Source organism: Cryptomeria japonica, chromosome 3 (assembly GCF_030272615.1).
Source record: "Cryptomeria japonica chromosome 3, Sugi_1.0, whole genome shotgun sequence".
Lineage (NCBI taxonomy): Eukaryota > Viridiplantae > Streptophyta > Pinopsida > Cupressales > Cupressaceae > Cryptomeria > Cryptomeria japonica.
The window spans coordinates 621,751,082-621,765,539 of NC_081407.1; the positions used below are offsets into that span (position 1 = coordinate 621,751,082).

At 36.9% G+C, this 14,458-nt stretch overlaps 1 protein-coding gene across 2 annotated transcripts in view; it reads right to left on the minus strand.

Annotated features, from left to right (window-relative positions):
* The window catches only part of LOC131060111 (endo-1,3;1,4-beta-D-glucanase), a 76,664-nt gene extending 63,087 nt beyond the window's left edge, over positions 1–13,577 (minus strand). The window contains exon 1 of one of the 2 annotated variants that reach the window (XM_057993215.2): positions 13,366–13,577. In XM_057993215.2, coding sequence (XP_057849198.1) covers positions 13,366–13,516 — 151 coding nt within the window. In that variant the 5' untranslated portion in view covers positions 13,517–13,577. The remainder of the gene's footprint in view (positions 1–13,365) is intronic. The other variant, XM_057993214.2, reaches the window with a different exon arrangement.
* Positions 13,578–14,458: the final 881 nt, after the last annotated feature.

Sequence of the window (14,458 nt, forward strand, 5' to 3'; positions counted from 1 at the left end):
AAATAATAATTAGGTTCAGACTAACCATAACCTGCACTACAACTTGCAATCAACAAGGTGTAAATGGTATGAACCAAAGGATTCATCAAATATCATCACACTTCTCTATCATAATCAATGAACTTTATCTAAATTTGAAGATATAACAAGAAACCATGCAATATGTAGAAGAAACACCACCATTCACCTTAAATTCAATGACAGAGTGTGTTTAATTACATGACTTGGCAACAATTTATGCTTTCTCCTACTCTACTCTACTACTAATTGCTCTTGCTATTAACTATTGTCTATTGATATATTATTCTCTATTAACCTTTACAAATGAGTTGCGCAAGCCTTTTCTAGACTTCCCTTTACAAATGAATGGCCTGGATGAAATCCAAATCAATGGCCAAGATTACAAAATAAAACCCTAATTAGGGTTAGTTACAACTAATTTTACATTACATCTAATGCTTGACCAATGATAAAATTACATTCCAACATTGAATTATAACCAATAGGAATAGAGGTTAGGTAAGATAAACATTATTTGATGAACTCTTGGATGCATCAGGTTTGATGTATTTGGACGTGTTGATCTTGATTAATGAATGAAGGAAGTGAGTTGTCGCCCCCTCAGCTACTTGCACGCCATGTGACTCAGTGTTTGTGGTTGAGCAATATCTCTTGATATTCAACATTTCAATTGCTCCATGATGAATGAGATGATGGTGGGAGATATTCCCAAATTGCATCATCTTATCAGACTTGATCACTTTCACCTATCCTTCAACATACTTGGGAATTCTGCCCTATGATGTGTTTCACCTTTCAACCTTGGAATCCTTCACCTTGACTTCTCTTGAACTTGATCCTTATAGTGCTGTAGGGATATATCCATGGTGTACTAGCCTTGAATCTTGGATTTCCAAAGAAAATTCAAGACAATTGCAAAATCTCCTCTTCTTCATGTCTCTATCTTGATGTTGTGAGTCTTCCATTGCATCATTGTAAAGTTTTCTCCCTGTTGTCCGTGAAGATAGATGATATTGTATCTTGCACATCTCATCCTTCATGCTTGTGAATCTCGAACCCTTCACCATCTTGCTGAGTCTTGCATCCGCTCATGAGCTGCACCTCTTCATTGACTATGCTGGTATCCTTCCTTGAATCTTGATCTCCGCAAGCTGCTGAGATGTCCTTCTTCACCATCATTCAATCATCTCGTGCTTCTCTCCTTGCAATCTGTTGTTTGCTGATGAAGTTATCTCTGGATGTTCCTCCTCTGCCTTGCTGAAGTGTTGTGGAGAGCTTTCTATCTTTGTTGCAAGGTTTCCTTGAAATGCTTGCAGGCTGCTCCTTCAACCTCTTCCTTAGTTGCTGCAAAACAAACAAGGATAGCATCAAACACATATAATATAGACAGATTTGACCAACCCTCAATATGATCGTAAAATGGTGACTTGATCTCTAATTTCCATGTCTGATTTTGTAATGTTTTAAGGTCCGAGGCTTGATTTGAGTTTCTGATTTTTCATGTTTTAGGTCTGATCTGTCAAAGTCGTGGCTTTGCTTTGGTCGTGGAATTTGGAGGGTTGTGGATTTTGGTGAGTCGTTGATTTTGGAGGGTTGTGGATATTGGTGAGGCATGGATTTCTTGAGTCCATGGATACTCATCATCATTCAAGCTTGTAAACTCCAACACTTAGTCAATTAATTCACCCTCATCATGTTGTTGATCTTCATTCTCCAAGTCAAAGGATTGAGTTCATTGTTTCTCCTTCATTTCATGGATCGATCCTGCCATTTTCATGCTTGAGTTGTGGATTTTAGCGCCTCATGGATGTGCTCAAGTCATGGAATGATCATCATCATTCACCCTCATCATCAAGATTTCTTCATTCAACCTACCTCAAGACAAGCTTAGCATCATTCATCAAGCCTTAGGGATAGCACAACTCCTACTCATCATTATTGCCTTCAAAGATCTTCTTGTCATTGACTCCCTTAGGTCGTGAATTTTAGCAACTCAAGGACAAATGTTGCTCACTTACCCTCTTAGGTCTTGGATTTAGCAAGGTCATGGATTTTAACACCTCATGGATGTGGATTTTGTGGACACATGGAAAAGTGTCCATCTTCGCCTCAAGTCAAGGAAAGAGTTGATCACTTCAATTCTTCATCATCAAAAGCACTTTCTTTGCAGATTTTGAAGATTTAAGGATAAATTTGATTAATGCCACTTCCACTCAACATCACCCTCAAGTCGTGGATTCCATCAAGGCATAGACAGAATGAAGGCAACATGCAAAATCGTGGATTTCACCAACTCATGGATAGATTTGCACTTCACCATCACATCGTGGATTTCTCTAAGTCATGGATAAACTTGATCACCTCTACTTGAACACTAATTTCGCCAAGTGAAGGATAGCACTATTGCAAGGGTGACTTGATGTTAACTTTCCTTGTCACAACCACTCTAAGTATTAAGTCACTCAAAATCATGCATCTTGAAAAATTGATCACCTCCACTCGAACATTGAGTCACTAAATTTGTGGATTTATGAAGGTCATGGATAGATTGATCATCCCACCTCTGACTTGTATTGATCATTGAGCATTTCAAGTCGTGGATTTGAGCAAGATGTAAACAAATTGTTGCACCTCACCTCAAGGTTGGGGATTCCACCAAGTCATGGATTTCATCAGGTCATGATTTTAGCAAGTAGTGGATTTCTAGCATGTTGTGGATTTTAGCAAGTTGTGGATTCTGGCAAGTCATGGATTTCTCCACCTCATGGAATTTTCAGTTGTGTCCACACTGTCTCATCATGATGTCAATTTTGCCTTTGGTGAGGATTTGGAAATCAATTGATAATCCACCTGTATTCCTTCCATCCATCTCATCTTGACTTGTAATCTCCTTGAAATCCATCTTTAGGAATACTTCACATTCCTTGATTGATTGCTCCAATTAAGCTCTATATGACCATGACTTCATTGAGTTCATTCCTTGACATCCTTGCAACATTGACACTGCTTGACAACTTTCCTAACTTGACAACAACATCTTGCACTTCTCCACTACCTCACCTCTAAAACTCAGTCCTAACGCTCCACCATGGATTTTGGACATGAAACATGACTCCCTGACTTGACCACCTCCTGACAAGAAGGCACCGCATCTCACAAACAAAAGGTTAAAGACACCAAAATTATTGCCATGCTAGATAACTAAGCTAGAACAACTATGCTACGAAGCAAAAAGTGGGGGTCCCCATTTGCAATGGGGCGATGTGTGAAAACATCACAACAAGACAGAAGGGGGGATTTGTCTCTAGAGATCAACAATAACCAAGTGGAAAAGGGCATAAGCTCCAAGTGTCCAAAAAAATGTTTCATGCTTCCAGGGACAACCCAACAAATAGCCAAATTAGAGAGAACAACAGACCAGAGTTCCCAAGCAAAAGGGCAGTGGAATAGAATATGTTCTATACTTTCAGCATCCTCATAACACAGAGAGCATTTGTTAACAAACATGAACCCCATTCTATTCAAGTTATCAATAGTGAGGATGTTATGATGAACACCAATCCACTAGAAACAATTGATTTTAAGGATTAGCTTCAAAATACAAACCTGTTGCCAATTGAAGGAATCTTGAGGAACATTTTCCATTAAATTATACGCTGATTTCACAAAATAAATGCCAAAGGGAATGACCTTCCAGATTTTTTATCCTTTCTATCAAAAGAGATAAAGGAACAATCTCCCAATTATTGATAAAGAGCAGCCAAGGCATTATCCCTATCATGCTAGCAAGGGGTCTCATTGGGATTAATGTTATTAAACTGAACTCCAAAGTCTTTCCATCTAGGCGGATCGCTACTCCAGTCAACATAATCAAACAAAAATTTACCATTACATCTAGTTAGAGTCGCTTTAATATGCAACAGATCATTAACAAAGGATAAAGCAACATCCTTAGTCCACACATCCTTCCCAGAATAGGGTATTTTTGCCATTCCCAACCAGCAATCTACTACCTTGTTTGATAATATTCCTTATCTTCAACAAATTGTACCAAACAACTGATCCTCTAGGGAGAGCAGCATCAAAAATAAACTAGTTAGATAACCCATTATTTAGGAATTTAGCTCTTACGATATGGACCCAATCCTTACCTCCTTCAAGAATTTGCCAACCAATTTTGGACAGAAGAGCTTTATTGAAGATCTCAATCTGTCTTATTCCTAGACTGCCATGTTTCTTTGGTCTACACACCTTTTCCCAACTGACTAAGGAGATCCGAGATTTTTCTTCAGTGCCTGTCCATAAAAATTTCCTCTGAATTTGCTCTATTTTCTCCCCTAGGTTAGCAGGGATCTTAAAGAGGGATAAGTAGTAAACTGGAACATTTTGTAATGAAACCTTTAAGAGTCTAAGTTTCCCTACTTGACTCAGGAGCTTGCCCTTCCAACCTGCTAATTTCTTTTGGACTCTTTCAAAAATGTAATTCTAGAAATTGCTAGCCAGCTTTTAGAGATAAGAGGAAGCCCAAGGTAGGAATCTGGGAAAACAGCAGAATTATGTCCCAGAATATTAATAATTTTGTGTTGCAGAGTGGGAGTGGTATGAAAGAAATAAATCTTACTTTTATTATAATTTATGTGTTGACCTGATAACATAGCATATCCATTTAGGATTTCCTTCCACTATTTGGCTTCCACAATAGAGGCTTCTCCAGATATGATAGTGTCATCAACAAATTGTTGGTGAGATGAGGAAGGAAGAGAGGAAGCAGCTTTAACACCTTTAAGCAGATCAACATCCAAGTACTTCTGAATATTTCTTCCTAGAACCTCAACAACAATGATGAAAAGGTAGAGGGAAAGAGGATCCCCCTAACATAACCCTCTTCCACAAGAGAAATAACCTCAAGGTGAGCCATTAACCAACACAGAACAAGAAGGGGCCATCATGCATTCTGTCAACATTTTCAGAAATCTGCCAATAAACCCATAATTCTTGAGGACATCAATGAGGAATTGCCAGGAGACTCTATCTTAAGCTTTAGATATATCCAATTTAAAAATCATACCAGATTTCTTATTGGACTCCCTAAAATGAATCAGTTCATTAGTGGTGAGAGCTACATCCAAAATATGTCTTCCTTTAACAAAGCCTTTTTGGTTAGGTGAAATCATCTTATCCAAAACCATTTTTAGCCTATTGACCAACAACTTGGAGATAATCTTAGATAATGTATTTATTGCAAAGACTGATTGGTCTGAACTCTGAAGTCTTTCATAGAAGCAACATTCTCAAATTTGGGAATCAAAGCAATGAAAGTTGCATTAACCTGTTTAAGCAATTTATCAGTTCTGAAAAAATATCGAACAACATTAAAGAGATCATCAACAATCATGTCCCAGAATTCTTGGAAAAAAGCGAGTGGTACCCATTCGAGCCTAGAGCTTTGAAACCTCCAAAGGAGAACATAGCATCTTTAACTTCCTAGAAGGCCACAGGCTGAGTCATGTTTTTCAGATCTTGTTCATCAATGACTTGGGGTATAACTTCTAGCATTTCCTCAAAATCCCCATTAAGGTTATTTTTGTTGGCTTGAAAATCAGCAAAAAAAGAAACAGCAATCACATCTATCTCTCTCTTCTCCATAGACACAGTTTCATCTTCTTTTTGAAGACTTCGAATTTTATTCCTGCTACAGTGCTTCAAAGGGGATTGATGAAAGAATTTGATATTTCTATCACCTTCAGTAAGCCATTGGATCCTTGACTTTTGTTTTCAGAAAACCTCCTCCTCTTTGACAATTTGAACCATTGAGCTCTCAAATCCCTTTCATTCAAACAAAGGTTCAAGGCATCATTACCATTATCCAATTTTGCAATATGCTGGATCTCTTTAAGCTTGTCCTCAAGAACCTTTTTTCTATGAAATATGTTCCCAAAAGAAATTTTGTTCCATCCTTTAACTTTCTCCTTAATGAATTTAAGCTTATGAACCATTCCGAACATAGGAGTACCATTAAAAGGGCTTTTCCACCATTGTTCTACCCAATTTCTAAAATCTGGATGAAAGGTCCACATAATTTCATATCTAAAAGGATAAGGGCCTAAATTAGAATTCTATCCCAAGTAGGATGCCATTATGATCAAAGCCCATCCTTGGGAAAGCCTTTAGAGAAAGGTTAGCATAGATGTACCAACAATTGGAAATCAATAACCGATCCAACTTGACTTGGATAAGATGATTACCTTAGTGTTTGTTTGGCCATGCATACATAGATCATTCAAGGTCGACATCAACCAAACCCGTGACAGCAATAAAGTCAGCCAGATTCCCTATACTATCAGTGAAATCCTCTATCCCTCCATGTTTTTCAAAAGGGAACAGCGGAGTGTTAAAGTCACCCCCAAGCATCTAGACATCTTGAGGCCTATTATTAATAAGATTAGCCAAGGAATTCCAAAGCTCTGCTCTCATGGATTTAACATTAGGTGCATAGATATTTAACATATTCCACTCTTGATTAGTGACAAGATCTGTCATATGAACAGACAAACTGTTCTTAGAAACATGATTTGTGCTTCCTGTAAACCTAGCGCTCCACAAGGTCGCCAAACCTTCCAAAGCACCTTCTGCATCACTAACTGAAAATTCAGTAGTAGGCCAAATTGATTTAACCACATTTCTTAAGGAATATATCTTCATTTTCATTTTCTGAAGTAACAGAACATCTACTTTTTGTTCCAAATGAGTGCATTTCAAGACATGATGCTTGACAGGGTTATTCAGCCCCCCCTAATATTCCAAGAAAGGATCTTCGTGAAGAGAAACACAACAAAACTGCTCTACCTAGAGCAGCAAGGGGATCCCAACTAGGACACCAAATCTTATCGCTTTTTCTTTCTAGGATCTGGGAGGCCATCCAATGTTCATTGCCTCCCATTGGTTATTTCCTTTGCTGCATCCCTATTCCATGTTTCTATTTGTGAAAAATGACCTAGCTTTCCTTCAGCACCAACATCTAGTTTCTTTTTCTTTTTAGGTTTTCCAACAACCTGAATCCATTCCACCTCCAAATCATCTTTATCCAAAATAGATTTTTGTTTAGCCTAAGGGAAAGTAGAAGCAAACCCTAGAAGTGCCAAGTTTTCCTTAAGGTTTTTTACCCCCACCACCTGATTAATCTTACTCTCCTTATTGACATTGCCTTCAGCCAAAGAAGGATAAGGTTTGGCCAAAACATTCTTCATCAACACCCTAGGAATTTTCTCCTTGTCCACTTCTATCATCGCCTCCTTTTGTTGTTCCAACACACCTTCCTCAATTATTCTACGTATTTCAAGAATATATTGCCTCTATAACTTGATTTTCAGATGAATCATTCAGATCAACTATCTCGTCCATTTGGTTCAAATTACTAATCTGTTGTTTTGGATTATCTACAAAATTCTCCTAGGGCTTCTACAACTTACTCCTACGAGTAGGATTATCTTCATCTATTGATTTGTCCTCAGTAATAGGCATCTCAACATCAAAACCACATTTGGAAGTAGCATTTCTCAATTGAACTTCTTTCTTTTTCTGTAACTTTTTAGTCAAAACATCAGCAATAGCCAAATTCCCATTATCAATTTGAGGAGAACTAGCATCCTTCAAAGGAGGATTTTTCTTAGGGTGTTGGACTCTATAATCCGAGCTTAGGTGACCATGTTTCCTACAATTTGAAAAAAAGCTTCAAGCATTCTCATGTTCAATGGTCTGTAGCCAACAACCCATCTTTGATTTCAATAAAACATGAGTAGGAAAAACAGTATTAACCGTCACATTAACACATATTCTAGCAAAAAGAAGCCTTGATTTTTGTTTTCTAATTCTATCCACTGCTAAGAGATGCCCAAAAGAGTTAGCAATAACCCTAAAAACACCAATATTCCAGTATTCTAACGGGAGACCAAGGAGGCGGATCAAAGTAGGGGCCATAGAACCCAAATCCACAGTAGGATCAAAGCCAGGTTTCCATTTGCATAGAGACAAGAAGTTACAAGAACTCCCAAAAGACCACGGATCTCTAGTTAAAATTTTAATCAGATCTTCTTCAATAACAAAGCTAAAAAGGAACAAACCATGTGCCATAGTAGAAATCTTAACGCTAGCCTTTAAAGTTCAAGCAAAATCAACCCATTTCCTATCTTGGTGAATACTAGGATGGAAGGCAAGAAACTTACCGTCTAATGATAACCTCATATCATCAATAGCAGCGTTCAAAGTTTCATCAAGGACAGACACTTCAAACCCCTAAACCTTGCAGGAAGGTTCAGGCATATCCAGAGAAACAGCACCATCCATTTTTACTCAAATGCACACTCTCTTAGCTTAACTTCAAGAAGTTGGTGATCAAATATTTCGTAATCCATACATTACAAACACCACAAGCTTAGTAGAGAATGGAGATAGTGGAAAGGGTGGAGTGGTGGTGGATGTAGTCAAAATTCCATAAATGTTTGCAAAGTTTCCACCAACTATTATAATAAGTACATAAAAAATAGAGAAAAAAATAATTAAAAGGATTAAGGAAAGATAGCTTTCCTATCTTCAACTATGCAACCCTCATCATTTGGAGTAGTCAAGTTCCCCAACTTCAATGTCAAGTTTTTAAAGAATGAACATTGGGTCAAGGATAATGAGGATTTGATGTCAACAAAAACACAAGAGTTGCAAAGAAGACTTATTTTTACAATAAAATAATATATTTATTAATAATTAAGTTAACTAATAAATATATGATTAATAATTGTTATCGTTGTTATTGTTTTTCTACGAATTGTGGGTAGGGTCCACTCCTATTATATAAATAATACATAAAATAAAAAATGAGAGATGCATTGCAAATCTTTGTTTAGTCCTGAACAAAACACCATGCCATCTAAAAAATCCAATGAGTGTCAAAAAATCCTACAAATCAGCCTTACCTAGGAAAGGAAAATTACAACATAACATGACCCTTTGTGCTACCCAATCTAAACATATCAAAAGTTGTACTCTTTAAGTTTCCCAAATTCAGATTGGATACCATAGTCCAATCCTCCTCCATTGAGAGAACCAAGTCAAACCACTCAACTATTGCTACTGGCAACTCCTCACTAAATACTGAAGGCATCAAAGAAGTCCAAATGTGGGCTCCACAATGGAAGTCCAAATGTGGGCTCCACAATGAAAGCCAACTATGGTTTTCCTACTACTAGTTACAGGGAAACCTTTGAAAAAAAATTAATAGCAAACACAAATTGAAGTAAGAGAAACTCTATGGGATTTTGTTTGCCATTAGAAAAGCCTAAACAAAGTTACCAACTGCAAACCAAGGAGTGTTGAAAGGCCTAATCACCCTACAAGAAAAGAAAAACTCTTCTCCAATGGAATCACAACTAACTTGCCCATAGACACAGGAGGTGAAACTTTGATAGAAGACTTGAAAGAGATTGTAGAGCTCTTCCTACACATGCACTAAGAGATGCCAAATTCCAATTGTAACCCCAAAATTGTGAAATGTTGAGGAAGGGCATCTTTCTTGACCATAAAACCTACTCAACAAGTTTGGATATGAAATCAAGGCAATTTTTCGCCATAGGATACAATATCATAACATCTACGCCAAAATAGAAGCCCCTCAAAATCCAAGAGTCGCTTCTCTTCATGGTGAGAAACCTTCAAAATCAGTTCTACTAGAAGATCTTTTGAAAGATCATTTTGCACAAGAATGGGCATACATGATGTGTGTTAAAGGACATGATTGTATACATGAGTTTGTATGCAAGAATTTTCCCACAAAAAATTCCAATAGCTTCAAAAGCACGAATCAAGCTAGAACTCTAGAGGGAAGTTAGGAAGCCTAACCTAGACTGTCATTACATTAAAAGATCCCATAAGGAGATTAAAATTGGGGTTCTAAGGTTTGAGTAAGGGTGAGTGTTTGCCCCATTTCCATGCTTTGTTATTAAGGATGAAAATTGTGATCTTTTGGGGACTCAAAAGTAGCAACTAGAAAACCCTGCACAAAGAGGTAGATTTACAAATTGCTTACCATGCGAGACTACCAAGCACTTGAATGCCACTTGTGTAAATAGCAATACTTGGGCAAAGATAACTAAATCAACAAATCAAACCCACTACAAAAAGCATTATTTTTCCAAGTACAAAACTTTCTCCCAAAAGATCAAGACAAGGGATGTTTTGATGTGATTTAAAGTTTTAATATTTCCCTAGGAAACAACAACAGGTCATTGATTAGACCAACATTGATGTTCTTGGGAGCCACCACCACCCAATACACACTATCCACAAAGAATTGGGAAAAGCATGAAAAACTATCTACGCTCTTTGCATCCCTGAGTAATACATATGTTACCATTTACATATGAATCATTATGGTTGCCAATTTCTAATCCTACAAATGCCAATTCAAATGGTGAATTCCTTTCCTTGATGCTACTAGCTAAGGCAGTCATATCATATCTATCCTTTGCTAGCCCTAGTCCACCTTGCACAAAAGAAAGGCCATGATTGCTTCTCCTAATCATTGGCAATTTTATCAATATGTTTGCATACACATTCTTAGTGTTGCAAATATAAGTTTGTGTTATCATTGATATCAAACTTGCTGATCCGGATATGTGACTCGATGATATCCTTGGTCCAGATATGGTCTAGTGAAATGTAATAACAATGGGTTAGTACAACGATCATGCGGATTGTGTGGAGGTTATTTGTGGATGCTTTAGATAGTATATCAAGGTGTAATATGGATTCTCTGGAGCTTTGGAGATGTTCTTATAGGTCCACAGTTGGTAATGGTTAAGTGTGACTATTTCAGTGAGCAATCTGTTAGTCAAATTTTGGTCTGCATTGTAGCGCATATGTTACATTTGTTCTTGCAGTTGGAATATGATGTTGGTGGATGCAAATGCTTGATATATTCCAATTTTCAAATTCCCATTTGTTCTACAATTGAAGATATGTTGGGAAACTAAAGTTGTGTTGTCATTGATGTCAAACTTGTCTACTCATGGCATTGATGTCACAATCTGTTGACTATGTTTGTGTGTTATGGTGATAGAAGTGAAGAAGATGTGTAGAAGAAGTGGCAAATGATCAGCTATTGTTTAGCTTTGAGGATGTGGTATATGGTCCACAAATGAGTGTTTAGATGTTGTTATGTTATCTAGTAGTGATGATAAGCAAGTATGAGGTGTTTCCGAAAGGTTACAGTAGTGGAAGCTTCAATATGCAGGAAAGAGTATTTAATGTCTTTATGTAAGAATGCTCTGCATTCCTCTGATTTCTAAAGATTATGGCTTGCGGTTTTGGATATAATGTCTATGTTCTGTGGATGTTGCACTATCATGTTTTCAGGTCCTCTTTTGCTCAGATGATGAAGTGGGGTGCGGTAGTTTGCTAACAATGAGGCTATCTGTCAGGACTGGTCCGGAGAATGCTTTGCATTGCTCCACTATGTTGATTGAAGTGTTGCGGCTTGGAGGACATGTTCATATGGCTCGTGCAATGTTCCAATTCAAATTTCTAGTGTTGGTTTGATCAGCAAGTGAAATTATGGTGTTTTGTCAAAGGCTCTGTCAGTTGTGTTGGTCTCTGATCAACTTAGCTAATTTATCTTATTTGGATCATACTTTTTTGGTCTAGATATACATTGGAGGTTGAGTTAGAATGTTGATATGGGTCTTATCGTGGCATGTGTAGATCTGCACTGAGTAATTTGCATAAGGTGATATTTTTGGGCCGACTGGTTAATGTGCTTCATTGTTTTTCTACATGTTATGTTTGATGCCAACCTTGGAGGATGTGTTAGTGTGTGTGGTTCGTCGGAATCAACTTAGAAAGATGTATTGTGATGTATTTGGGTCCCCTTTATCTCCTAGAGTGGACCGCATTGTGTGCTATTGGTTCAAGTGGCCGACTTTATGTAATTCATGTATATTTTGTTTGTGGTCGACCTATTTGAAGGTTTCAATGAATAACTTAGTGTATATAGATGTGTGGATGTTTGAGTTGAAGTGTGGACTGATGTGAAATAATGTGCAAGCATATGTGGAGAAGCAGAAGCGTGAATTTCAATTTGTGATGAGCTTTGATGATCATATCTTTCAGTGTGATAGTGTTGTGAGACAATGAATGAAGTAAGTTGTGTTTTCCATGTTATTGTTCGCTTGACACAGTGGTTCAAGGACAGTTCCATGTTAAGGAGATCTTGTTCATTTCAATTCATCATTTCCCTATACTTGCCAAAAGATAGTGAGTCATTTTTGGCAGCTTGTGCAGTCCTTTGTATCTTTCCCTGAGATTGTGTGTCTCAGTAATGCAAGTCCTTTGTATCTTGTCCTAAGGTTGTGCACACCTTAGTCTTGCAAGTCCAACCAAGTGCAATGTGCTCCTTGGCCTTGAGCTTAAAACATTGTAATTAGCTATTCATATTGTGAGTGTGGTTTTTCCCTATTTAGGGTCTTCCACATAAATATGGTATTCTTGTGTGTGTTGTGCTTTGTGTTTTCATGTGTCATGATTGCAGTAATAAGTTTATTATATTTTGAAGTTCAAAAGATTAGAAGTAAATTGATTTAAGGTCCGGATTGATTCACCCCCTCTCAGTTTTGTGGTGTGTTCAACACTTAGGCATATATTGTTCACATTATTGTCATTGGTGTTGTTATTCCTAGCATGACAATATATTGTAGTAGTTTTACCCTCAATAAACCAATCACAACAATTTATTTTCTTTCCTCAAGTTTGGAGGATAATTTTAAATATTTATATTGCTATAACTAACTAAAATAGGTATTTATCTTATTCGGTATTTACCTGTTGGCAATGAAAAGACAAGTTATCGTTTTATTGTGTATGTAACGTATATCAAATTTTGATCCATTATTTTCTAGTCCACTATGATATTAATAGCAATAATTACAGTTTGTCACAATTTTGCAAGATGGCTACTATCATATCAACCCAGAATACAAAGATGAGATTCAATTTACTAAGACGAAGATACATATGAAACAACCCCACAAGCATTAAAATTTTCAATCACGTCATCATTTATTAGGATCAATTGAATGGTAAGAATAAGCAAAGGTATGAGTAAAACAAGGCCTTAAAATTTGTTCCAGGACACAATCGACTTCAAAAATTTATTCTAGAATAAAAGCACGAAAAGACGAGCGTCCTAAAACTAAAAAACCCTCGATCACAAGAAAGTCATTTGAGAGGCTAGATCGACAACAAAGCTGGTTAACATGCAAAACAAAATGATAGGGAGTGTAACAGTCTAGCGAAGAATACCAAAAACATCGGAAATGAGAATGACTGCAACTTTGGCCTCAGGAGAACCGGTGACATATGCCGTCAAGTCGTGGAAGGCGTCAAGCCGTCCGACGCCCACGGGAGGATGGTCTCGGGGCGGAGGCAACTCACAACACTGCGGACCTGCCATTTTTCCGTCTTACAAACCAACTCTGAACTGCTTCCTCTTTTCACTTCAACTCATATGAATAGATTCAAAACTACTGATTTTTATTTTTATTTTTATTTTTATTTCTTTATAATCGTCATGGCGTTCGTCATCAGTATATTCCGTCATTGATGCCGAGTTTTGAAGGAAAGTTTTGTTTTTTTGTCACTATTTGCTAAGTCATAAGCCAGGGGAAATATATTCCCTCACATAAAATGTCCATCACTCCAATTAACTAATCAATGGGTTTTTGAAAAAAAAAAAATTTGACTAAGCATTATCTAAGCATTTTGGGTCATTGATATAGTGTTCCCATGCAATTTTTTAATTAAGAGGAAAGGATAAATTGGAATCTTTTCCTATTTAAGTGGAACAACTTTGAAAAAAAGGGGTTTGGAAGATTGACATGTGGCTCTCCAATTTTTTTCCCTCTTTTTTATTTGTTTCTAATTTTGTCTTCAAAACCTATGTGACCAATTAGCATTAAAGATTTATTTTAATAGTGCAATTTAAGATGATTGCTTATCTTATAAGCAACAAAATTTGACATTCATGGGGCCACCAGCTCCACAAATTGATGCTAAAAAATGGAGGAGCAATTGCTAGCCAAAATAAGCTAAGCAACTGCATGGGGCCCTGCCCTAAATCATAATTCAGTATATTCCCTCACAAAAACTATCATCACTCCAATTAATTAATCAATGAGTTTGTTTTTTTAGAAGATTTGAACTTAGCATTATCTAAGTGTTTTTGGTCATTGATGCCAAATTTTGAAGAAAAGTTTTTGTCACTTTTTGCTAAGTCATAAGCAAGGGAAAATATATTTCTTTACATAAAATGTCCTATCACTCCAATTAATTAATCAATGAGTTTGTTTTTTAAGAAGATTTGAAGTCAGCATTATTTAAGTGTTTATAACATGAA